The sequence below is a fragment of the Delphinus delphis genome, chromosome 21 (genome assembly GCF_949987515.2).
Source record: "Delphinus delphis chromosome 21, mDelDel1.2, whole genome shotgun sequence".
NCBI lineage: Eukaryota > Metazoa > Chordata > Mammalia > Artiodactyla > Delphinidae > Delphinus > Delphinus delphis.
Genome location: NC_082703.1, coordinates 12,201,065 through 12,228,606, shown reverse-complemented (window position 1 = coordinate 12,228,606; position 27,542 = coordinate 12,201,065). Strand labels below are relative to the sequence as shown.

The 27,542-nt window shown below is 39.3% G+C and overlaps 1 protein-coding gene across 2 annotated transcripts in view; it reads right to left on the bottom strand.

The window, feature by feature from the left end:
* Positions 1-952: 952 nt before the first annotated feature.
* GTF2E2 (general transcription factor IIE subunit 2) overlaps positions 953-27,542 on the bottom strand; it is a 74,633-nt gene continuing 48,043 nt past the window's right edge. For both annotated transcript variants that reach the window (XM_060001120.1, XM_060001119.1), the window contains 2 exons: positions 2,723-2,838; positions 953-1,465 (listed from right to left, as the gene is read on the bottom strand). In XM_060001120.1, the coding sequence (XP_059857103.1) occupies positions 1,349-1,465; positions 2,723-2,838 (233 nt within the window). In that variant the 3' untranslated portion in view covers positions 953-1,348. The remainder of the gene's footprint in view (positions 1,466-2,722; positions 2,839-27,542) is intronic.

Below are 27,542 nucleotides of genomic sequence, written 5' to 3'. Positions count from 1 at the left end.
TGGGGGTGGGTATGTATAGACCAGAAAAAGTAGGTATACTTGGAGATAAGCCAGCTCCAGATTTTTTTTTTTTTTAAAAAGAGAGCTAGTTTATGCCATAAAATATTAAAGCTCTTCCTTACTAGCAAAAATCCTCTACAAAGCAAGACAGATTGAGTTTCCCATTTTCTAAATTATCCTGAGGAGTCTCAGTTTTACATCTTTTCATGCCATATTTTGGGGCTTGGATATAAGGAGGTAAGATGACACTGAAATAGGATGACACTGATAATGGATGAGAAGTAAACAAAAAGGATAAAAACTAAAACAGCAAAAAGGCTCCTTGTCATCTGCACAAAGTACTGACTGCTTTGGACTATCATCATACCTTTTCTGAGAACACCAAACCTTGCTTTTATAATCTACCACAATATGATATGAGAACCATAACTATCACCCCGAAGGGCCACCACAGACCATAAAACAAGCACAGATAAGGAAAATGGGTAGTTTACCATAGAATGATGGAATGACCACAGATTTCCCCAAAAGTCACCACAACTCTTAACCCACATGTGTGACAGCAGCTCTCCTGAGCTCAGCCAGTGATTGGGAGACAGAGGGAGTCTCTGAAAGAAGAACCTCAGGGCCAAGCCCCATCAGGGCTGGGACACAGTCATGTCTTCATCCTTGCTGGAGATGGCATGAGAACATGATGTGCAAAATCCAAGAGGCTAAATACTGATTTACCCTTTTAAAAGCAAGCATTAAAAAATCACATGTAGTGTACCTTTACTGCTTCACCTGCTACCAAGAGGCACACCTTGGGTTCCAACTGTGAAATCCACACACTCAGCAATGCAGCCCAGACCTCGGTCTCCAACAGCATTCCAGACACCACCTGTGGGAGTCAAAGACGAGCTGCCACCCGTCACTGCCAAGAATGGAAAGAAGCAAACTGAACTCACTGACATCTCAGAGCTCCTTCTACAACGATTTTATTATAAATATGCTCTTTTGGAATAAACAAATATTGCATTCAAGACTATCGGCAAACCTGTTCTAAGGTAATGAAAAGGAAAATGGAACCAGGAACCACTTAGAAGTAGAGATAAATAGCAAAGTCACCTGTATGCCATGCTGAGCGCCTTTCCCCCAAGAAGGAGGTTAACAGGGGACATAACATTTCTCATTAGCCCATTAATGAAAATAAGCTTCAAGTTTGGTAATTTGCACTAGTTCTGTAAACTGAACTGCTCCTGTCCTCGGTCCTAAGAAGTAGAATGGGAAGACGGTCAGTCTTCAGATCCCAGCGTCAACAAGGAAGATCTTGACTTTGTAACTCTTTGCTCTCAGACAAAACTGTCTACTACTTGCCAGGAGTGATGTCAGAGTAGTCCTTCAGCACCCCGGCCAAGTGCTCATTGTGAGTTTTAAACCGTCGCTTTTTCTGTGAAGCTGGCTTTTTCCTTCTCTGAATAGGAGCCTACAGGAAAAGGTAAAGACAGTTAGAAACAATGGCTACTCAGAGCGGTAATATGGGGAGGATTTACAAAAGATGCCCCAGAAACCAGCAGCAAAGAGATGCAGGGTTTGTGACCTTTTTTCTGTTCTGCAGCCCAGCCTCACACACACCAATCCACACAATCCTTGTTCGAAAACACAGACCAGGGCTTTCTGTTACAGTGAAGTGCATACCTCCACCTGGAATAAATGGGCTGGCATGAAAACTAACCAGAACTATTGTAGGCATGAAGTGGGTAAAAAGAGAGACAGTAAATCTCTTTTGTTTTTCATCTCTATTATCAGGTTTAAAATTTTATCCACCATTAATTACCAATAAAACAAAGACCTGAAGCAAATACAGCAAAATATAGAGATATGGGCAAATTGGGAAGTGGATGAACACAGAAAGATTTGTTAAATATTATCCTCTTTTCTTCACTGTATACCTGAAATACTAATATCACATAATATTAACAAACTAAGCAATGACGGGAAACCATGAAGTGCTGCAATCACGCTAATTCTTGGAGATCACTGGCAATAAATTTCCCCTTTTAAAGGAGTCCTAAAACTTCACTGAATAAAACACTAAGCCACAAACAAGTCAAGCTACAAAGGCACGATGGTGGACAGGGAAGGAGGGTGTTAGTGAAATAGTTCTCATCCTGGCTTTGACCCTGGGCTGCAGAGAGCTGGTTAGCTGGTAAAGGAATTCACAGGTCTTCATTCAATTACAAATCCCTCCAATGAGCAGGATTTGGGGGCTATAAAGACAGTAATATCTGGTTCCTAAGGGATCTGAAAGTCAACAAGGATAATTCAGTGTGATCAGGGCTAGGGCAAAGCCAGGCACCGAGACCACCGGGCTCCGGGAGCAAGAGGGGTGGGGGGGTGCGGTGAAGACCATAAAGGCCAGAACGATGAAGCAAGCCCCTGGCAGAAACTGGGAGCACAACACGTGGGCACTGCACGCCCTATGGCTGGAGCTTAAGGGCAGGCACTGACTGCCGGGGAGGCTCTCACATACCTGGCGAGCAGCCCCTGAGGGCAAAGAGATCCGTTGGCCCTCAGTACACCAGACGTGATCTGAATGCATCTGACCAAGGTCACAGGATTAGGACACAGAAAAAACTGGAAGGGAGAACTAACTACCTACCTGCTCTTCCGAGAGCTGCACAGGACACAGGCTAACAGTTCAAAGAGCAGAGGATTACATTTTCTTCTAGAGAGTACGTACCACTTTCTTTGGTCCAGATTCCTGCATGGAAGAAATACCCTGTCGCTTCAGATACTCTTCAATTTTCTCCTCATCCATTGAATCCACAGTGACACTCCTCCACAGTTTCTGAAACTCTGTGCCAACAAGACAGTAGTTACTGTACAATAGATGTTTACAAGCTATAACATCTCAGTGTGATCGAAATCAGGCTTCGATATTATCTCCTCTGATCTCAATGAGCACATCTGAGATTTCATTATAAAAACAAAGGAAGACAGGAACATTCAGATGCTGGACACAGCAGCAGAAGGGCCTGGGAACACGAACTGCATCCCTACAGACCAGATCAGCACTGCTCTATTTTTAGAGCCTGTGAATGAAGGCCATGTGATTGAGCCTCCCAGCTTTCCTGGGAAGAAAGGCAGTTGATCCTCTCCTTTAATCCCAGAAATCAGTTCTCCATTGAAATAGTTCAAATTCCTGATCATCTCTCATGAGCTCAGTATAGCCCACTTCCTCTCCTACAGGAAAAGAGAAACAGGGAGATGAGGAACCAAAGTTTTATACAGAGGAGTTACAACAGCCTATTTGCAAAAAAGGCCTTTTGAAATCAAACAAATGTGGGATGGGTGACTAAGAGGTGATAAAAGTGAGGGGAGGAATACTGAGACAGTAACACTGTCTCACATGCCCTGGAAGACAAAGGAGAAAGGCCCTCCATCCAGCCTACTCCTTGTTCTCAGAGACCCCGGCCCCTTTGCCACACCACCATTTCTGCAACCAAAAGAGATCACAATTGGGACATGTCCAGAATGAAACTCGAATGCATCTTAAATTCTGTCCCTAAAGAGAGGCTCAAATAACCAGGTTTCACTTCATTATTAACATCTACATTCCAACACACAAAAAATGTCTTATGATGGCAAATCATAAGACATTTGTACTCTGGATGGTAAAAGAGGCAAGTTCGCTGGGTGCCCTGAGGCTGGGGGCTGGGCCCCTGCTCACCAGAGACCTCTCTTGCATGTGCATGCGCACGCCCACTCACACTGCAACACCACCTACCCCCATCCCCACCCTCCTCCTTGTCATGGCATCCTGGAGGCCTAATCCAGGTGGCGCCGGCAACGCCCCCTGCCTTACTTTCAGGTAAAAAGTGACAATGGAGAGGGGTCCATTCACAAGCTGTAAACAAAGTAGGCATGAGATACTGTGCTGAACCAGACTGTTCTCCTCTTTCCTATTTCAATACGTATTACAAGAAGCAAATGATGCTCTAACAGCTGGAGCTCCAGTGATACTTAGGAAATCCGTTTTCTGCCACACACGGAAAGGCTTTTGCTGATGGTGACCAAATGCAAAAATGACAATCTACTACAAAGAATTCAACCTGGGCACAAAGTTATTTCAATCCAAAACATCTCTAAATAAAAAAATTTTTAGGGCTTCCCTGGTGGCACAGTGGTTGAGAGTCCGCCTGCCGATGCAGGGGATGCAGGTTCGTGCCCCAGTCCGGGAGGATCCCACATGCCGCAGAGCGGCTGGGCCCGTGAGCCATGGCCGCTGAGCCTGCGCGTCCGGAGCCTGTGCTCTGCAACGGGAGAGGCCACAGCAGTGCGAGGCCCGCGTACCGCAAAAATAAAATTAAAAAGAAAAAAATTTTTTTTTTATTTCTTTCAATACATTAAGAGTTCTTTTTCCTATATGCTCCCTGAACTTTCATCTGCATAGATTACAGAAATCAGTTAGCAGATGACAATCAATTGTTTGCATGACTTTCTCAGCCCCTTGAAGGGCTATAAGCTCCTCGGGAGCGGATATTTTTTTTAAGTTTCCTACTATGGTTGGCACTGAATTTAGCACATCCTCAACAATCTGATCACTGAATGTATGTTATTCTCTGGGCATCACAGAGTATCTGTTTTCTTTTTACATTTTTTAAACTTTTTTATTTTAAAATAATTTTACATTAATAGAAGAGTTGCAACATTAGTACACAGAACTCCAGTACAGGTTTTGCCCAGCTTTCCCTAATGTTAACACTGTATATGATCTTAGTAAAATTATCTAAACTAATAATACAAGCCTATTAACTAATCCACAGATCTTATTCACATGTCACCAGTTTTAGCACTTGCGTCCTCATCCTGGTCGTCATGGTCCGGCACCACACCTGGGATCCCACTGTGTTTAGCTGCCGTGTCTCCTTGCTCCAGGCTTTAAGTGTGCCCAGTGTCTCCTCATCTCTCAGGACCATGACACTTCTGAGGAGTTTCTGTAGTTATTTTATACAACGGCCCTCAATGTGTGGTTGTCTGCTATTTCCTTGTGATTAAATTGAGGCTATACATTTTGGGCAAGAACATCACAGAGAAGACATTGTGCCCTTCTCAGGACCTAACATCAAGGGTCCATGATGTTCACATGGCTTATTACTGGGGCTGTCAGACGATCACTGGTTAAGGTGGTGTCTGTCAGATTTCTCCACCATGAAGCTATTATTTTTCCCTTTGTAATTAATAAGCACCCTGTGGGGAGATCTACTGAGACTATGCCTAAACACCCTGTTTCTCAGCACACGTTAGCTCACTAATTTCAGCATCCATTGATGGCTCGTGCCTACAACAACTGATCCTTGTGGGTTTGCCTAACGGCATGTTACTTCCGTCATTCCTTTCATGCGTATGGATTAGGATTCTATAAGGAAGACTACTGAACAAATGGATCTGATTCTCGATCCAATCTATCTATTCAATTGTTAACTTAGTATGGATTCATGGATATTTATTTTATTTCATGGATTATAACTCATTACTATCATTATTTATTTTCTTGTTCAAATATCCTGGCTTTGGTCATTGAGTCCCTTCAAATTGTCCCTGGCTCTTTTTGACTTGCTTCCCTTTTTTGTTGTTTGGGGGTTTTTTGAGCATTTTCTTACTTTCTGGTACCAAAACATGTTCCAAGCTCATCTTGCATTTCCCCAAACTTGGAATCAACTCTTCACCAAGGAGTCCTGACTCCTTTTACTGGAGAATGGTATTTCGAAACCAAGATCTAGGCATCCTAGTCTCTTTTTCTAGCAATCACTTTTCTTTTTTTGAAAACAGCAAATGATTAGGGGACATGAAATTTAAAGACAAATGATTTGTTTTAGGAGATTATCTCCAAGTATCATGGAAGTCAGTCAGGCTCTAAATTATAAGGGTAAATAAAATAGGAATTGTTTAAAAATCTGCTGTCTTTTAACAGAAAAGAAAGGCTAGAATTTTAAAACTCAGATTTGACCCTTTCAACTGAAGGGAACCCTGTCCTACTTGAGCTAAGAATGAAAACTGTGTAACAGAAAGTATGCCCGAGAAGGAAAGAAAATAAGCAAATTCATTAATAAGGCTTTGCTTAAGTTCCCAAATAACTCATTCATATTTTGGCTACACCCAGAGCTTTCCTATGAAATACAAAACTAGTAGAATAGTACAGACTGTGGCAAAAGAGGGCCTGGATGTGGAACCCAGTGACACTATTTACTAACTATGTCACATGGGAGAAGTTACTTAACCTCTCTAGCTCAGTTTCCTGACCTGTAAAATTGGGATAATAATATGTATTTCATAAAGATGTGGGTATAAAATGAGTTAATATCTATAAGGCACTGAGAATAATGCCTGCAAAGGAAAAAGCACATATCTGTCATAGTTACCATCATCCTCTGAGGTCTATCATCTCTTATTTCTGAGTGCTAATGCCTTTAAGGAAGGCAGATGAATCTGGCTGCTTTCAATAAGCATGACTCATCTGAGATTTATCCATGTTGTTGGGCATGTCAGTACTTCGTTCCTTCTTATTGCGAAGCTGTATTCCATTGTAAGGATGTACCACACTTGGGGGCGATGAAAGAACTGTTAAAGGACATCTGAGTTGTTTCCATGTTTTGGCTGTTATGAATAAAGCTGATATGTACATGGATTTTGAGTGAACTTGGGTAAAAACCTAAAAGTGGTACGGCTGGGTCATACGTACAGTATACGTATTACAGCATACTAATAAATATGACGACCTACACCTCACACTATATGCAAAAATTAATTCAAAATGATCAAAGATCTAAATATAAGAGCTAAAACGGAAACTCTTTGAAGAAAAAACAGAAGTAAATATTGGTGTTGTTGGAATAGGGAATGGTTTCTTAGATATGACAGAAACACAAGCAACAAAAAGACAAATACATAAATTGTACCTCATCAAGATTAAAAACGTTTGTATCTCAAAGCACACCAACAAGAAACTGAAAAGACAACTCATAGAATGGACAATATTCACAAAACATAACTCTTTTAACAGACCTGTATCCAGAATAAAGAACTCTTTAAAATTCTATAATAGGACCTTCAAGATGGCAGAGGAGTAAGATGTGGAGATCACCTTCCTCCCCACAAATACACCAAAAATAGATCTACATGTGGCACAACTCCTACAGAACACCTACTGAATGCTGGCAGAAGACCTCATACTTCCTAAAAGGGTGCATAAGGAGAGGGGCACCGCCTAAACAAGCTTCAGAGACGGGCACAAGCCACAGCTATCAGCGTGGACACCAGAGACGGGCATGAAACGCTAAAGTTACTGTTGCAGCCACCAAGAAGCCTGTGTGCAAGCACAGGTCACTATCCACACCTCCCCTCCCGGGAGCCTGTGCAGCCCACCACTGCTAGGGTCCCATGATCCACGGACAACTTCCCCAGAAGAACACAAGGCGTGCCACAGGCTATTGCAGCATCACACTGGCCTCTGCCACCACAGGCTTGCCCTGCATTCCGTACGCCTCCCTCACCCTGGCCTGAGTGAGCCAGAGCCCTCGAATCAGCTGCTCCTTTAACCCCATCCTGTCTGAGCGAAGAACAGATGCCCTCAGGCGACCTACATGCAGAGGCGGGTCAAATCCAAAGCTGAACCCCGGGAGCTGTGCGAACAAACAGGAGAAAGGGAAATCTCTCCGAGCAGCCTCAGGAGCAGCAGATTAAATCTCCACAATCAACTTGCTGTACCCTGCAACTGTGGAATACCTGAATAGACAACGAGTCATCCCAAAACTGAGGCGGTGGACTTTGGGAGCAACTGTAGACTTGGGGTTTGCTTTCTGCATCTAATTTGTTTCTAGTTTTATGTTTATCTTAGTTCAGTATTTAGAGATTATCATTGGTAGATTTGTTTCTTTATTTGGGTGCTCTCTTCCTTTTTTTATATATTTTTCTTTTTCTCTTTTTGTGAGTGTGTATGTATATGCTTCTTTGTGTGATTCTGTCTGTATAGGTTTGCTTTTACTATTTGTCCTAGGGTTCTGCGTGTCCAGGTTTTTTTAGTATAGTTTTTAGCACTTGCTATCATTGGTGGATTTATTTGTTTAATTGCTCTTTTTTAATTATTTTATTTTAATAACTTCTGTTTCTTCCTGTTTTTTCTTTTCTCCCTTTTCTTCTGAGCTGTGTGGCTGACAGGGTCTTGGTGCTCTGGCCAGGTGCCAGGCCTGAGCCTCTGAGGTCAGAAAGCCAAGTTCAGAACACTGGTCCACCAGAGACCTCCTGGCCTCTCATAATATGGGAGAGAGCTCTCCCAGAGATCTCCATCTCAACGCTAAGACCCAGCTCTGCTCAACGACCAGCAAGCTCCAGTACTGGACACCCCATGCCAAACAACTAGCAAGACAGGAACACAACCCCACCCATTAGCAGAGAGGCTGCCTAAAATCATACTAAGTTCACAGACACCCCAAAACACACCACCGGACACGGTCCTGCCCACCAGAAAGACAAGATCCAGCCTCATCCACCAGAACACAGGCACCAGTCCCATCCACCAGGAAGCCTACACAACCCACTGAACCAACCTTACCCACTGGGGACAGACACCAAAAACAATGGGAACTATGAACCTGCAGTCTGCAAAAAGCAGACCCCTAACACAGTAAGTTAAGCAAAATGAGAAGACAGAGAAATACACAGCAGATGAAGGAACAAAGTAAAACCAACCAGACCCAACAAATGAAGAGGAAATAGGCAGTCTACCTAAAAAAGAATTCAGACTAATGATAGTAAAGATGATCCAAAATCTTGGAAACAGAATGGAGAAAATACAAGAAACTCTTAACAAGGACCCAGAAGTACTAAAGAGCAAACAAACAATGATGAACAATGAAATTAAAAATTCTCTAGAAGGAATCAATAGTAGAATAACTGAGGCAGAAGAACGGATAAGTGACCTGGAAGATAAAATAGTGGAAATAACTACTGCAGAGCACAATAAACAAAAAAGAATGAAAAGAACTGAGGACAGTCTCAGAGACCTCTGGGACATAAAATGCACCAACATTCAAATTATAAGGGCCCCAGAAGAAGAAGAGAAAAAGAAAGGGACTGAGAAAATATCTGAAGAGATTATAGTTGAAAACTTCCCTAACATGGGAAAGGAAATAGTCAATCAAGTCAGGAAGTGCAGAGAGTCCCATACAGGATAAATCCAAGGAGAAATACACCAAGAGACATATTAATCAAACTATGAAAAACTAACTACAAAGAAAAAATATTAAAAGCAGCAATGGAAAACCAACAAATAACATATAAGGGAACCCCCAATAGGTTAACAGCTGATCTTTCAGGAGAAACTCTGCAAGCCAGAAGGGAGTGGCAGAATATACTTAAAGTGATGAAAGGGAAAAACCTACAACCAAGATTACTGTACCCAGCAAGGATCTCATTCAGATTCAATGGAGAAATAAAAAGCTTTACAAACAAGCAAAAACTACGAGAATTCAGCACCACAAAACCAGCTTTACAACAAATGCTAAAGGAACTTCTCTAAGCAGGAAACGCAAAAGAAAAAGACCAACAAAAACAAACCCAAATCAATTAAGAAAATGGTAATAGGAACATACATATCACCGAACACCTTATATGTAAATGAATTAAATGCTCCAACCGAAAGACAAAGACTGTTTGAATGGATACAAAAACAAGACATTTAAATATGCTGTCTACAAGAAACCTGCTTCAGACCTAGCGACACATACAGACTGAAAGTGAGGGGATGGAAAAAGATATTCTATGCAAATGGAAATCACAAGAAAGCTGGAGTAGCAATACTCGTATCAGATAAAATACTTTAAAATAAAGAATGTTACAAGAGATAAGGACATGACATAATGATCAAAGGATCAATCCAAGAAGAAAAAAATAACAATTATAAATATTTATGCAGCCAACATAGGAGCACCACAAAACATAAGGCAAATGTTCACAGCCATAAAAGGAGAAATCGACAGTAACACAAAAACAGTGGGGAACTTTAACACCCCACTTACACCAATAGGCAGATCATCCAGACAGAAAATAAATAAGGAAACACAAGCTTTAAATGACACAATAGACCAGATAGACTAAATTGATATTTATAGGACATTCCATCCAAAAACAACTGAATACACTTTCTTCTCAAGTTCTCATGGAACATTCTCCAGGACAGATCATATCTTGGGTCACAAATCAAGCCTTAGTAAATGTAAGAAAACTGAAATCTTATCAAGTATCTTTTCCCACCACAACGCTATGAGACTAGATATCCATTACAGGAAAAAAAACTGTAATAAATACAAACACATGGAGGCTAAACATTATGCTACTAAATAACCAAGAGATCACTGAGGAAATCAAAAAATACCTAGAAAAAAATGACAATGACAACCCAAAATCTATGGAATGCAGCAAAAGCAGTTCTAAAAGGGAAGCTGATAGCAATACAATCACACCTCAAGAAACAAGAAAAATCTTAAATAAACAACCTAAACTTACACCTAAAGCAATTACAGAAAGAACAAAAAAACCCAAAGATAGCAGAAGGAAAGAAATCATAAAGATCAGAGCAGAAATAAATGAAAAAGAAATGAAGGAAACGATAGCAAAGATCAATAAAACTAAAATCTGGTTGCTTGAGAAGATAAACAAAATTGATAAACGATTAGCCAGACTCATCAAGAAAAAAAGGGAGAAGACAGAATTAGAAATGAAAAAGGATAAGTACCAACTGACATTGCAGAAATACAAAGGATCATGAGAGATTACCACAAGCAACTATATGCCAGTAAAATGGACAACCTGGAAGAAATGGACAAATTCTTAGAAAAGCACAAAATCCCGAGACTGAACCAGGAAAAAATAGAAAACATAAACAGACCAATCACAAGCACTGAAATTGAAACTGTCATTAAAAATCTTCCAAAACACAAAAGCCCAGGACCAGATGGCTTCACATGTGAATTCTCTCAAACATTTACAGAAGATCTAACACCCATCCTTCTCAAACTCTTCCAAAATATAACAGAGGAAGGGACACTCCCAAACTCATTCTACGAGGCCACTATCCCCGATACCAAAATCAGACAAAGATGTCACAAAGAAAGAAAACTACAGGCCAATATCACTGATGAACATAGATGCAAAAATCCTCAACAAAATACTAGCAAACAGAATCCAACAGCACATTAAAAGGATCATACACCATGATCAAGTGGGGTTTATCCCAGGAAGGCAAGGATTCTTGAATATATGCAAATCAATCAATGCTATAATCACATTAACAAACTGAAGGAAAAAAACCATATGATCATCTCAATAGATGCAGAAAAAGCTTTTGACAAAATTCAACAGCCATTTATGATAAAAACCCTCCAGAAAGTAGGCATAAGGGGAACTTTCCTCAACATAATAAAGGCCATATATGACAAACCCACAGCAAAATGGTTCACAATGGTGAAAAACTGAAACCATTTCCTCTAATATCAGGAAAAAGACAAGGTTGTCCACTATCACAACTATTATTCAACATAGTTTTGGAAGTTTTAGCCACAGCAATCAGAGAAGAAAAAGAAATAAAAGGAATCCAAATCAGAAAAGAAGAAGTAAAACGGTCAATGCAGATGACATGATACTATACATAGAGAATCCTAAACATGCCACCAGAACACTACTAGAGCTAATGAATGAATTTGGTAAAGCAGCAGGATACAAAACTAATGAACAGAAATCTCTTGCATTCCTATACACTAATGCTGAAAACTCTGAGAAATTAAGGAAACACTCCCATTTACCACTGCAACAAAAAAAATTAAATACTAGGAATAAACCTACCTAAGGAGACAAAAAGGACCTGTATGCAGAAAACTATAAGACACTGATGAAAGAAATTAAGGATGATACCAACAGATGGAGAGATATACCATGTTCTTGGACTGGAAGAATCAACACTGTGAAAATGACTATACTACGCAAAGCAATAAACAGATTCAATGCAATCCCTATCAAACTACCAATGGCATTTTTCACAGCACTAGAACAAAAAATTTCACAATTTCTAAGAAAACACAAAAGACCCCGAATGGCCAAAGCAATCTTGAGAAAGAAAAATGGAGCTGCAGGAATCAGGCTCCCGGACTTCAGACTATACTACAAAGTGACAATAATCAAAACAATATGGTACTGGAACAAAAAACAGGAATACAGATCAATGGAACAGGACAGAAAGCCCAGAGATAAACCCACGCACATATGGTCACTTTATTTTTGATAAAGGAGGGAAGAATATACAGTGGAGAAAAGACAGCCTCTTCAATAAGTGGTGCTGGGAAAACTGGACAGCTACCTGTAAAAGAATGAAATTAGAACACTCCCTAACACCATACACAAAAATAAACTCAAAACGGATTAAAGACCTAAATGTAAGACCAAACACTATAAAACTTTTAGAGGAAGACAGAGGCAGAACACTCTATGACATAAATCACAGCAAGAGTCTTTTTTGACCCACCTCCTAGAGAAACGGAAATAAAAACAAAAATAAATGGGACCTAATGAAACTTAACAGCTTTTGCACAGCAAAGGAAACCATGAACAAGATGAAAAGACAACCCTCAAAATGGGAGAAAATATTTGCAAATGAAGCAACTGACAAAGGATTAATATCCAAAATTTACAAGCAGCTCATACAGCTCAATACCAAAAATACAAACACCCCAATCCAAAAATGGGCAGAAGACCTAAATAGATGCTTCTCCAAAGAAGATACACAGATTGCCAGCAAACACATGAAAGGATGCTCAACATCACTAATCATTAGAGAAATGCAAATCAAAACTACAATGAGGTATCACCTCACACCAGTCAGAATGACCATCATCAAAAAATCTACAGACAATAAATGCTGGAGAGGGTGTGGAGAAAAAGGAACCCTCTTGCACTGTTGGTGGGAATGTAAATTGATACAGCCACTATGGAGAACAGTATGGAGGTTCCTTAAAAAACTAAATATAGAAGTGCCATATGCCCCAGCAATCCCAATACTGGGCATATACCCTGAGAAAACCATAATTCAAAGAGTCATGTACCACAATGTTCATTGCAGCTCTATTTACAATAGCCAGGACATGGAAGAAAACTAAGTGTCCACTGACAGATGAATGGATAAAGAAGATGTGGCACATATATACAGTAGAATACTACTCAGCCATAAAAACAAACAAAACTGAGTTATCTGTAGTCAGGTGGATGGACCTAGATTCTGTCATACAGAGTGAAGTAAGCCAGAAAGAGAAAAACAAAGAGCATATGCTAATACATATATATGGAATCTTTAAAAAAAAAAAAAGGTTCTGAAGAACCTAGGGACAAGACAGAAATAAAGATGCAGACGTAGAGAATGGACTTGAGGACACGGGGAGGGGGAAGGGTAAGCTGAGACGAAGTGAAAGAGTAGCACTGACATATATACACTACCAAATGTAAAACAGATAGCTAGTGGGAAGCAGCCGCATAGCACAGGGAGATCAACTTGGTGCTTTGTGACCACCTAGACGGGTGGGGTAGGGAGGTTGGGAGGGAGATACGAGAGAGAGGGGACATGGGGATATATGTATACATATAGCTGATTCACTTTTTTTTTGAATTTTTGAATTTTATTTATTTCTTTATACAGCAGGTTCTTATTAGTTATCCATTTTATACATATTAGTGTATACATGTCAAGCGCGATCTCCCAATTCATCCCATCACCAACCCCCTACCACCACCACCACTTTCCCCCCTTGGTGTCCACACGTTTGTTCTCTACATCTGTGTCTCTATTTCTGCCCTGCAAACCAGTTCATCTGTAACATTTTTCAAGGTTCCACATATATGAGTTAATATACAATATTTGTTGTTCTCTTTCTGACTTACTTCACTCTGTATGACAGTCTCTAAATCCATCCACATCTCTAAAAATGACCTAATTTCATTCCTTTTTATGGCTGAGTAATATTCCATTGTAGATATGTACCACATCTTCTTTATCCATTCGTCTGTCCATGGGCATTTAGGTTGCTTCCATGACCTGGCTATTGTAAATAGTGTTGCAATGAACATTGGGGTTCATGTGTCTTTTTGAATTATGGTTTTCTCTGGGTATATGCCCAGTAGTGGGATTGCTGGGTCATATGGTAGTTCTATTTTTAGTTTTTTAAGGAACCTCTATACTGTTCTCCATAGTGGCTGTATCAATTTACATTCCTACCGAGAGTGCAGGAGGATTCCCTTTTTGCCACACCCTCTCCAGCATTTGTTTGTACATTTTCTGATGATGTCCGTTCTACCTGATGTGAGGTGATACCTCATTGCACTTTTGATTTGCATTTCTCTAATAATTAGTGATGTTGAGCAGCTTTTCATGTGCTTCTTGGCCATATGTATGTCTTCTTTGGAGAAATGTCTATTTAGGTCTTCTGCCCATTTTTCAATTGGGTTGCTTTTTAAATATTGAGCTGCATGAGCTGTTTATACTTTGGAGATTAATCCTTTGTCCATTGATTCATTTGCAAATATTTTCTCCCATTCCGAGGGTTATCTTTTCATCTTGTTTGTAGTTTCCTTTGCTTTGCAAAAGCTTTTAAGTTTCATTAGGTCCCATTTATTTTGTTTTTATTTCATTATTCTAGGAGGTGGATCAAAAAAGATCTTGCTGTGATTTATGTCAAAGAGTGTTCTTCCTATGTTTTCCTCTAAGTTTTATAGTGTCCAGTCTTACATTTAGGTCTCTAATCCATTTTGACTTTATTATTGTGTACAGTGTTAGAGAGTGTTCTAATTTCATTCTTTTACAGGTAGCTGTCCAGTTTTCCCAGCACCACTTATTGAAGAGACTGTTTTTTCTCCTATATCCTTGCCTCCTTTGTCATAGACTAGTTGACCACAGGTGCTTATCTCTGGGCTTTCTATCCTGTTCCATTGATCTATGTTTCTGGTTTTGTGCCAGTACCATATTGTCTTGATTATGGTAGCTTTGTAGTATAGTCTGAAGTCAGGGAGTCTGATTCCTCCAGGTCTGTTTTTTCCCCTCAAGACTGCTTTGGCTATTCGGGTTCTTTTGTGTCTCCATACAAATTTTAAGATTTTTTGTTCTAGGTCTGTAAAAAAAAAAAAAAAATGCCACTGGTAATTTGATAGGGATTGCATTGAAATCTGTAGATTGCTTTGGGTAGTATAGTCATTTTCACAATGTTCATTCTTCCAATCCAAGAACATGGTATATCTCTCTATCTGTTGGTATCATCTTTAATTTCTTTCATCAGTGTCTTATTGTTTTCTGCATACAAGTCTTTCATCTCCTTAGGTAGGTTTATTCCTTGGTATTTTATTATTTTTGTTGCAGTGGTAAATGGGAGTGTTTCCTTAATTTCTCTTTCAGAGTTTTCATCATTAGTGTTTAGGAATGCAAGAGATTGCTGTGCATTAATTTTGTATCCTGCTGCTTTACCAGATTCATTGATTAGCTCTAGTAGCGTTCTGATGGCATGTTTAGGATTCTCTATGTATAGTATCATATCATCTGCAAACAATGACAGTTTTACTTCTTTTCCAAGTTGGATTCCTTTTATTTCTTTTTCTTCTCTAATTGCTGTGGCTAGGACTTCCACAACTATGTTGAATAAGTGGCGAGAGTGGACATCCTTGTCTTATTCCTGGTCTTAGAGGAAATGCTTTCAGTTTTTCACAACTGAGAATGATGTTTGCTGTGGGTTTGTCGTATGTGGCCTTTATTATGTTGAGGTAGGTTACCTCTATGCCCACTTTCTGGAGAGTTTTTATCATAAATGGGTGTTGAATTTTGTCAAAAGCTTTTTCTGCATCTATTGAGATGATCATATGGCTTTTATTCTTCAATTTGTTAATATGGTGTATCACATTGATTGATTTGCATATATTGAAGAATCCTTGCATCCCTGGGATAAATCCTACTTGATCATAGTGTATGATCCTTTTAATGTGTTGTTGGATTCTGTTTGCTAGTATTCTGCTGAGGATTTTTGCTTCTAAGTTCATCAGTGATATTGGTCTGTAATTTTCTTTTTTTGTAGTATCTTTGTCTGCTTTTGGTATCAGGGTTGATGGTGGCCTCAGAGAATGAGTTTGGGAGTGTTCCTTCCTCTGCAATTTTTTGGAAGAGTTTGAGAAGGATGGGTGTTAGCTCTTCTCTAAATGTCTGAAAGAATTCACCTGTGAAGCCATCTGATCCTGGACTTGTTTGTTGGAAGATTTTTAATCACAGTGTCAATTTCATTACTTGTGATTGGTCTGTTGATATTTTGTTTCTTCCTGGTTCAGTCTTGGAAGGTTATACCTTTCTAAGAATTTGTCCATTTCTTCCAGGTTGTCCATTTTATTGGCATAGAGTTGCTTGTAGTAGTCTCTTAGGATGCTTTGTATTTCTGTATATCTGTTGTAACTTCTCCTTTTTCATTTCTAATTCTATTGATTCCTCTCCCTCTTTTTCTTGATGAGTCTGGCTAATGGTTTATCAATTTTGTTTATCTTCTCAAAGAACCAGGTTTTAGTTTTATTTATCTTTGCTATTGTTTTCTTTGTTTCTATTTCATTTATTTCTGGTCTGATATTTATGATTTCTTTCCTTCTCCTAACTTTGGCTTTTGTTTGTTCTTCTTTCTCTAGTTCCTTTATGTGTAAGGTTAGAATGTTTGAGATTTTTCTTGTTTCTTGAGGTAGGCTTGTATTGCTATAAACTTCCCTCTTAGAACTGCTTTTGCTGCATCCCATAGGTTTTGGATCGTCATGTTTTCACTGTCATTTGTCTCTAGGTATTTTTTGATTTTCTCTTTGATTTCTTCAATGATCTCTTGGTTATTTATTAATGTATTGTTAAGCCTCCATGTGATTGTGTTTTTTACATTTTTTTCCCTGTAATTCATTTCTAATCTCATAGTGTTGTAGTCAGAAAAGATGCTTGATATGATTTGAATTTTCTTAAATTGACTGAGGCTTGATTTGTGACCCAAGATGTGATCTATCCTGGAGAATGTTCCATGCGAACTTGAGGAGAAAGTGTATTCTGCTGTTTTTGGATGGAATGTCGTATGAATATCAATTATATCTATCTGGTCTATTGTGTCATTTAAAGCTTCTCTTTTCTTATTACTTTTCTGTTTGGATGATCTGTCCATTGGTGTAAGTAAGGTGTTAAAGTCCCCCACTATTACTGTGTCACTGTTGATTTCCTCTTTTATAGCTGTTAGCAGTTGCCTTATGTATCGCTCCTACGTTGGGTGCATATATATTTATAATTGTTATATCTTCTTCTTGGATTGATCCCTTGATCATTATGTAGTGTCCTTCCTTGTCTCTTGTAACATTCTTTAAAGTCTATTTTATCTGATATAAGTATTGCTACTCCAGCTTTCTTTTGATTTCCATTTGCATGGAATATCTTTTTCCATTCCCTCACTTTCAGTCTGTATGTGTCCCTAGGTCTGAAGTGGGTCTCATATATGGGTCTTGCTTTTGTATCCATTCAGTGAGCCTGTGTCTTTTGGTTGGAGCATTTAATCCATTCACGTTTAAGGTAATCATCGGTATGTATGTTCCTATTACCATTTTCTTAGTTGTTACGGGTTTGTTTTTGTAGGTCCTTTTCTTCCCTTGTGTTTCTCACTTAGAGAAGTTCCTTTAGCATTTGCTGTAGAGCTGGTTTGGTGGTGCTGAATTCTCTTAGCTTTTGCTTGTCTGTAAAGCTTTCGATTTTGTCGAATCTGAATGAGATCCTTGCCAGGTAGAGTAATCTTGGTTGTAGGTTCTTCCTTTTCATCACTTTAAATATATCATGCCACTCCCTTCTGGCTTGTAGAGTTTCTGCTGAGAACTCAACTGTTAACGTTATAGGAGTTCCCTTGTACATTATTTGTCGTTTCTCCCTTGTTGCTTTCAGTAATTTTTGTCTTTAATTTTTGTCAATTTGATTACTATGTGTCCCGGCGTGTTTCTCCTTGGGTTTCTACTGCCCGGGCCTCTCTGTGCTTCCTGGACTTGGGTGGCTATTTCCTTTCCCATGTTAGGGAAGTGTTCGACTATAATCTCTTCAAATATTTTCTCGGGTCCTTTCTCTCTCTCTTCTCCTTCTGGGACCCCTATAATGCGAATGCTGTTGCATTTAATGTTGTCCCAAAGGTCTCTCAGGCTGTCTTCATTTCTTTTCATTCTTTTTTCTTTATCCTGTTCCACGTCAGTGAATTCCACCATTCTGCCTTCCAGGTCACTTATCCGTTCTTCTGCTATTGATTCCTTCTCGTGCATTTTTCATTTCGGTTATTGTACTGTTCGTCTTTGTTTGTTCTTTAATTCTTCTAGGTGTTTGTTTGTTTTTTTTTTTTTCAGTATGCAGGCCTCTCACTGCTGTGGCCACTCCCGTTCGGAGCACAGGCTTCGGACGCGCAGGCTCAGTGGCCACGAGTCACGGGCCCAGCCGCTCCATGGCATGTGGGATCTTCCCAGACTGGGGCACAAACCCACGTCCCCTGCATCGGCAGGCAGACTCTCAACCATTGTGCCACCAGGAAAGCCCTGTTCTTTAATTGTTCTAGGTCTTTGTTAAACATTTCTTGCAACTTCTTGATCTTTGCCTCCACTCTTTTTCCAAGGTCCTGGATCATCTTCACTATCATTATTCTGAATTCTTTTTCTGGAAGGTTTCCTATCTCCACTTCATTTAGTTGTTTTTCCTGGGTTTATCTTGTTCCTTCATCTGGTACATAGCCCTCTGCCTTTTTATCTTGTCTATCTTTCTGTGAATGTGGTTTTTGTTCCACAGGATGCAGGATTATAGTTCTTCTTGCTTCTGCTGTCTGCCCTCCTGATTCACTTTGTTATATACAGCAGCAACTAACACAACAATGTAAAGCAATTATACTCCAATAAAGATGTTAAAAAAATAAATAAATAATAAACAAATGAGACCTAATTAAACTTAAAAGATTTTGTACAGCCAAGGAAACCACTGACAAAATGAAAAGACAACATACCAAGTGGGAGAAAATACTTGCAAATAATATGACAGATAAGGGGTTAACATCCAAAATATATAAATGGTTCATACAACTCTATCAACTCAATATCAAAAGAATAAACAACCTGATTAAAAAATGACCAGAAGCTTGAATAGACATTTTTCCAAAGAAGACATACAGGTGGCCAACAGGCACATGAAAAGATGCTCAACATCTCTAATCGTCAGGAAAATACAATAAGACATAACCTCACACCTGTCAGAATGGCTGTCATCAAAAGATGACAAATAACAAATGTTGTTAAGGATGTGGAGAAAAGGGAACCCTTGTACAGTGTTTGTGAGAATGTAACTTGGCACAGCCGCTAAGGAAAACAGTATGCAGGTTCCTCAAAAAACTAAAAATATAACTACCATGTGACCCAACAATTCCACTCCTGGGTATATATCCAAGGAAAATGAAACACTAATTCAAAAAGATATGTGCACCCCGATAGTCACAGCAGCACTATTTACAGTAGCCAAGATATGGAAGCAACCTAAGTGTCCATCAGCAGATAAATAAAGAAGATGTGGTACATATATACAATGGAATACTACTCAGCCATAAAAAGAATGAAATAATGCCATTTGCAACCACATGGGTGGACCTGGAGGGTATTGTGCTAAATGAAGTAAGACAAAGAGAAAGATAAAGACTGTATGATATCACTTATATGTGAAATCTAAAACAATAAAACAAATGAATATAAGAAAACAGAAACAGACCCACAGATATAGCAAGCAAACTAGTGGTTACCAGTGGGGGGAGGGAAGAGGAGAAGGGCAAGTTGGGGGGATGGGATTAAGAGATACAAAAACTACGACATATAAAATAGATAAGCAACAAGGGTATGTAGTGTAGCACAGAAAAAAATTCTATAATAACAAAATTTTTTTAGGGCTTCCCTGGTGGTGCAGTGGTTGAGAGTCCGCCTGCCGATGCAGGGGACGCGGGTTCGTGCCCCGGTCCGGGAGGATCCCACATGCTGCGGAGCGGCTGGGCCCGTAAGCCATGGCCGCTGGGCCTGCACGTCCGGAGCCTGTGCTCCGCAACGGGAGAGGTCACAACAGTGAGAGGCCCGCGTACCACAAAAAAAAAAGAAAAAAAATTTTTTTTAATAGGTAAAGAATTTAATCAGACATTTCTCAAAAGATAATATACATGTATAACTGAATCACTTTGCTGTACACCTGAAACTAACGCAACAGGGTAAATCAACTATTCTCCAATATAAAAATAAACATTTTTTTAATAAATAAAAATTTTAAAAATAAAACATACAAATGGCCATTAAGCAAAAAGATGCTCATTATTAGAGAAATGTAAATCAAAACTATGATAAGATACCATTTCACACCCAGTATGACAGCTAAAATCAGTGTTGGCAATGATGTGGAGAAATTGGAACCCTCACGCACTGCTGCTAGGAATGTAAAATGATGTAGCCACTTTGCAAAACAGTATGGCAATTGCTCAAAAGTTAGCCATCGGAATTACCATATTATCCAGCAATTCCACTCCTAGGTATGTACTTAAGAGAAATGAAAAATTATTTCCACACAAAAACTTGTACATGAACGTTCATAGTACCATTATTCACAATGGCCAAAAAGTAGAAACAACTCAAATGCCCATCAACTGATGAATGGATGAATAAAATGTTGTATATCTATATGTAATGTCCTTTTTTAATGTACGCATTTAATGCTCTATTTCCCTTTAAGCACTGCTGTAGCTGCATCCCATGAATTTTGATATCTTGTGCTTTCACTTTCATTTAATTCAACATACTTTTTTACTTCCCTTGTGATTTCCTCCTCAAACCACGAGTTATTTAAGAGTGTTATTTAATTTCCAAATACTTTGGAGCATTTCCAAATATATCTCTGATTTCTAGTCTAATTCCATTATGATCCAAACACATCTTTTATATGCTTTCAATTCTTTTAAATTCATTAAAGTTTTGTGGCCTAGAATACCATCTGTCTTGGTGAATATCCCATGTACAATGGAAAACATGTATCCTGTTTTTGGGTAGTCTTGTTTTACAAATGTCAATGAGGTCAAGTTGGTTGATAGTATTGTTTAAGACTTTCATATCCTTACTAATTTTCCATCTATTTGTTCAATCAATTACTGAGAGAGGAGTGCTGTGAAATTCAATCTTAATTGTGGGTTTGTCTATTTATCCTTTCAGTTATAGCTGTATTTTTAATAAATTTATTTACTTATTTTGGCTGTGCCAGGTCTTAGCTGCAGCACGTGGGATCTTTAGTTGCGACATGCATGCGGGACCTAGTTCCCCGACCAGGGATCGAACCTGGGTCCCCGCCATTGGGAGTGCGGAGTCTCACCCACTGGACTACCAGGGAAGTCCTGTATCTATTTTTAACTCATGTATTTTAAAGCTCTGTTGTTAAATATACATATATTTAGGACTATTATATAACTTTGGAGAAGTGAACCCTTTATCATTATGTAATATTCCTCTTTATTCTTGGTAATTTTCTCTGTTCTGAAGATTACTTTGCCTGATACTAATACTCTAGCTTTCTTTTGATTAGTGTTTGCATGATTCATCATTTTATATCCTTGTACTTTTTTTTTTTTTTTTTTTGTGGTACGCGGGCCTCTCACCGTTGTGGCCTCTCCCGTTGCGGAGCACAGGCTCTGGACGCGCAGGCTCAGCGGCCATGGCTCATGGGCCCAGCCGCTCCACGGTATGTGGGATCCTCCTGGACCGGGGCACAAACCCGCGTCCCCCGCATCAGCAGGCAGACTCTCAACCACTGCGCCACCAGGGAAGTCCTATCCTTCTACTTTTAACCCACATTTTTACAAAGTTTCTCATAGACAGCGTATACTATGGTCTTGCATTTGCATCCAATGTGAAAATTTGTCTTAGTATGTTTAGGCAATTTACATCTATCTCAATTAGTATGTTTAGATGATTTTACAGTGAAAAGTATGTTATATGATTTTGTATGTTAAGACAGATGAAAATCTGTCTTAGTATGTTTAGATGATTTACATTTAACATAATTATCACTTAATGTGGTTGGAATAAAATCTATCATCTTGCTCACTGTTTCTATGTTTTGTCTCCTCCCTTTTTCCTTCTGTTCCTGTGTTCATCTGGATTAACTAAATATATTTTTATGATTCCATTTTCTCTCTATTATTGTCTTATTACTTATAGTTTTATTTATGGAGCTATATATAATTGATACATAACACTGTATTAATTTTAGATGTATAACATAATGATTTGATACATGTATATATTGTGAAGAGATTACCACAGTAAGTTCAGTTAACATAAATCGCCTCACATAGTCATAATCCTTTTTCTTATGATGAGAACCTACTCTCTTAGCAGCTTTCAACTATACAATATAGTACTGTTAACTATACTTTTTCTTTTTAATGGTTTCAGTGGTTGTCCTAGAGTTTACAATACACATCTTTAGCTAACCAGAGCCTAACTTCAAGTAAATTATACCAGATCATATGTAAAGATGCTATAATAGTATATTCCCTCCTCACCTTTGAGCTACTGTCATAAATTTTACTTTTTTCTTTTTTTTTTTTTTTGCTGTACGTGGGCCTCTCACTGTTGTGGCCTCTCCCGTTGCGGAGCACAGGCTCCGGACGCGCAGGCTCAGTGGCCATGGCTCACGGGCCCAGCCGCTCCGCGGCATGTGGGATCCTCCCGGCCAGGGCACGAACCCGCATCCCCTGCATCGGCAGGCGGACTCTCAACCACTGCACCACCAGGGAAGCCCATAAATGTTACTTTTACATATGCTCTAAACACAAATTCATGTCTAATATTTCTGCATTATAGTCAGCTATCTTTCAGAATGATTAAAAATCTTTAATTAAAAATTTTAATTAGACAAATGAATTTTATATTTACTTTCATTTATTCCATTACAGCACACTTACTTTCTTGTATAGATCCAACTTTCTGTCTAGTATCACATACCCTCTGCCTTAAGAACTTCCTTAAGGGATTTCTGATAATGCAGGTCTGATGACAGTGAATTCTCTCAGTTTCTGTGATACTGAGAGAATATTCCTCTGAGAGAATATTTATCCTTCGTTTTTTAAAGATTACTTTTGCTGGGTACAGAATTCTGTACTGAAAACTTCTTCCCTTTTAGTGCTTTAAAGATGTCACTGCACTGTGTTTTGGTTTGCACAGGGTCAAATGACAAGTCTGCTGTAATTCTTTTTTCCTCTGTAATGAGCTTTTTCCTCTACTTCAATATTTTCTCTTCACCTTCAGTTTTTGGCAGTTTGAAAATGATATGCTTAGGTGCTTTTTCTGTCATTTGTTTCTTTTGGGGGATTATCTTGCCTCATGTTCTCTGAGCTTCCTGGACCTCTGATTTGGTGTTTATCATTAATTTTACAGAATACTTAGCCATTATTTCTTCTCTCCCATTCTCTTTCTCTTCTCCTTCTGAGATTTTAATTAGAAATTCAGACCATTTGATGTCATCTCACAGCTCCTGGAGACTCTGCTGCATTTCTTCGCATTTGTCTCTGCATTTCAGTTTAATTTGTACTGGCCTATCTTGCAGTTTACAGATTCTTTCCTTGGTTATGCCAAGTTGACTAATGAGCTTTCTTGTCTCTGTTACTGTGCTTTTCATTTCTAGAATTTTCATTTGATTTTCTTATAATGTCTGTCTCTCTGATGAAATATCCTACCTGAGCACGCACGCTGTCTGCCTTTTCTACTGTAGGCCTTAACATATCAACCAGTGTTATTTTAAATTCCATGTCTGACAGTTCCAGTATCTGTGCCCTAAGAATTTGGTTCTGTAAATTCCCTTGTCTCAAAAGTGCTTTGCTTTTCCTTGCTTCTTTCTATGCCTCATAATTTTTTTGAAAGCAGGATATCCTCTGTAGGACAGCTGAGACTGAGGTAAATAGTTTCTGTGCTGGGAAATGGGCACGCCTTTCCTTCTGCTAGGCCTTCAGCGTGTGGAGGTAGAGGCATTCTATTGTCAGAATGTGAACTTGGTTTGGAATTTGTTGCTGCTATGGTTACCCACAATGCACCACAGGCTCCGAATGCCTCTAGCCATACCTAAGGGTGTTTAGGGTAGAGCCTGCTTTGCCAGAGGGTTTTTCCTCAGTGTCTGCTCAACCTGCTTTTTTAGGTCTTCCCTATGCTGCACCCGGGATGGTCTGTCAGCCTCCATGCTCTTGCGACTCTCATGGAATTCCACTGCTACCTGTTACTCCAAATCTGTCAGCCTGTATGGGGGTGGGTGGGAGTTCTCTGATATTCCGATTAAGCCTCAGCTTTATTTAGACAAGCCCTATGTTCCGAGGTGTCTGGGGATAGCCTTCTCAGTGTTCCTGCCCTGCCCCCTCTGCCAAAGTTCTGGGCCCAGCATATATTCCTCCCTTCCCCCAGGTAGAGGGTTTTTCTTTCTTTTCTTCTCACAGGAGTTGAAGGCTTCTGTCTCATAGGAGACAGGGAGGAAGGAGAAGCCAGATAGGGCTTCATGTCTTTTCGGAAGCGTCTACTGCTCCCCTCCTCCAGACCTGCCCTATAATGCCAGTTCCCCCCACCCTGGCCTCTGCTTTGTAAGCAGCGAGGGCAGTCTGCGGAGAAGAGCCTGTGAGTGGGTGCGAACTCTCATGTGTCTGTGGCCCCCAGGGGTTCTATACTCGCTTGGTAGTCCACACTAAGCGTTTAGCAGGTCATTAAACATTTTAACTGAATTCTTCTGATCAGTGGTCATGTTCCCTGTGCCAGGTAAACAAGTGTTTCCATCCCACCTTTTTCTTGGAAGTGCCTGCCTTTCCTTCCATTTCAGGTTAGGTGGTTGCCCTGCAACCTCAGCTCTCTGATGGAGTCAAGAAAACTGCAACTTTGCAGCTGCCCAGGGTTTGTTGTTGCTGCAAGAGTGGGAACAGTGCTCTCTCCAGCTTTCTCTAAGTGAAAGCTACAAGCCCCCAACTATCTACTTCTTAGCCAAGCTTTGAGAACAATGTGACTAACATGGCTAGCTCTGCTCACATCAGGCATATATGAGAGAAAATAGCTTCAGGTCAAACTTCCACGTCAGCAACAAAAACATCTAATCCCAAAAAGGCACACAAATTATCTTAAAATGTACACCGTATCAGGGAATTTACATGTCAGATTTACATAGCTGCTGAAGGAATTATGTCACACACAATAGTTCTGACGTTTTAAATATGACGTTAAATTCTAACTATCAACGTGTAAAAATTGTACTCACTATTTAGAATAAGTAATACATGATGTAACTGTGTAACAACTATACTGTGTACTTCTCTCTGTATAACAAAAAGGTAAAGAGAAAAAAATACATGTAATAAAAACACCTTTCATTCAGTGTTAAACTTCACTCAGTTCACTTTTTACCAAACCTCTGTGTTACCAGCATTGCAAAATTTCAGTTCCTTGAAGACTGAAACTACTTTCACTTTGCACCTGATGTGTACAGAGCTTATATACCTCAGGCCACTTACGACACAAGGACAGAGGCAATGTGACAGGAATGGTCTGGAAAGCCAGTCTGTGTTACTGTACCACCAAAAAGAATATACAACACTATATATTTTCATAGTACAGTGGAATTGAAAGGACATTAAAACAAAATTTAACTACCTCCTTTTGCTAAAAGAAACATCACTTGAGCTGTATTCGGAGGAAAATACCTGAATAAAAACTCTTCAATGTCTTTGTTTCAATGAAACATTTCTACTTTAATCCATGGCTTTCCTTAGCTCAATGCTGTTGCAGTACTTAAATAATACATCTATTGTGTAAATGTATTACAGCTGCATAAATACTTAAGATGAACACTGGAAGGCAGGGCCTAATTTTAGAAACAGGATCTCACAAGATCCCAAATTTAATTACTTGTTAATGTTTGTAGGGACAGAAAATGCTCAGATTTTCTGACAGAGGTACAAAGAGAAATAAACTGGTGTAAATTTTATAAAAATCACGGCAAGAAAATATAAATTAAAATCAAGATAATCTGTATTTTCTGTGAGGCCGGCAAAGTCAACTGAAAACATCTAGTGAGGGTAAAGAAATGGATACCTTCGCATATAAATTGGTCCCAAAAATTGGTGCAAACTTTAGGATGGGCATTAGGCAGGCTACTGAAATTTTTTTCAAACATGCCTTATCTTTTGACCCACCAATTATACTTTAAGAAAACTACAATAAGGAGATAACCAAGCAAGTGTACATATATTTATGTGCAAGGACTGAGCATTATTTATAATAGCATATAGCAAAAAAATAAAACAAACACTAAGTTTCTCTTTGTGGAGCATAAGAAAAAGTGTTTTAAAGTATGTCCCTATCTGGAATACCACATAGCTATTAAAAAATGACCTAAAACAGTATCAGGGCCCCAGGGGAGTAGCTACTGGGAGGAGTCCTAGATTTTAAGGATAAAGCTGAAATCGCTGAAGCTTCCAGGCAGAAAAGAACAAGTTACCAGCAATGGGGGGACAGTCAGATTGTCATCGGACTTCATACAGAAACACCACCTAACAGTATGTCACTGCCACACATCAGCACTCCGACTGAACTGACTCTGCTTCTCTGCTACCTGTCTAACCAACTGCAAAACCACAGATCCACTGAGTTAATAACCAGATAGCGGAATAAAGTAACCAGATGAGTAAGATTAAAACACCTAATATTTTGGTACTATTTTATATTTTTAATGTTACTAATAATAGTTAACCTGCTGATACTACTATTCTTACTATGTGCCAGGCTCCGTTCCAAGCTCTAAGCATTTTTACTTATATTAGCTCATTTAATCCCCATGGACCACTGAAGTACAGATACCACTATTCCTATTTTATAGGTGAGGAATCTAAGACAGAGAGGGGTTAAGTATTACTAGGCAGTATCTTGCCTAAGCTAGTAAGGAGCAGAGCCAAGAGTTAAACCTACAGATCAACTACTCAGACCATCCTCTTGACCACTGCATTTATACTGCCTCTAATGAATAAGATTCTGATTTAAGAAAATAAATACCTCTGAAATAAAACACATACCTAGGTCCAACTACTCTGGGTTCACTTACCTATTTAATTTTTTTAAATTACTACACAATAGACTTTCTCCTTACTTATGCTATATCTCATTTTTGGACATTTGCTTCTATCACAGATAGAATGAAGGGTGAATCTTCAGTGTGACTGAAAGCTTGCCCACTCAACATTTCCTCTCTAGAGCTAAGACTGCCACCTAGTGAGCTAAAACAAATAACTTGATCAGCGTAATTATTTTGAGAAATAAAATACAAAAAAAGACAGACAGGTGGACAGTGAGAAAGACAAATGTTAAGATATCCATCTGTGGGCTTGCCTGGTGGCGCAGTGGTTAGGAATCCGCCTGCCAAT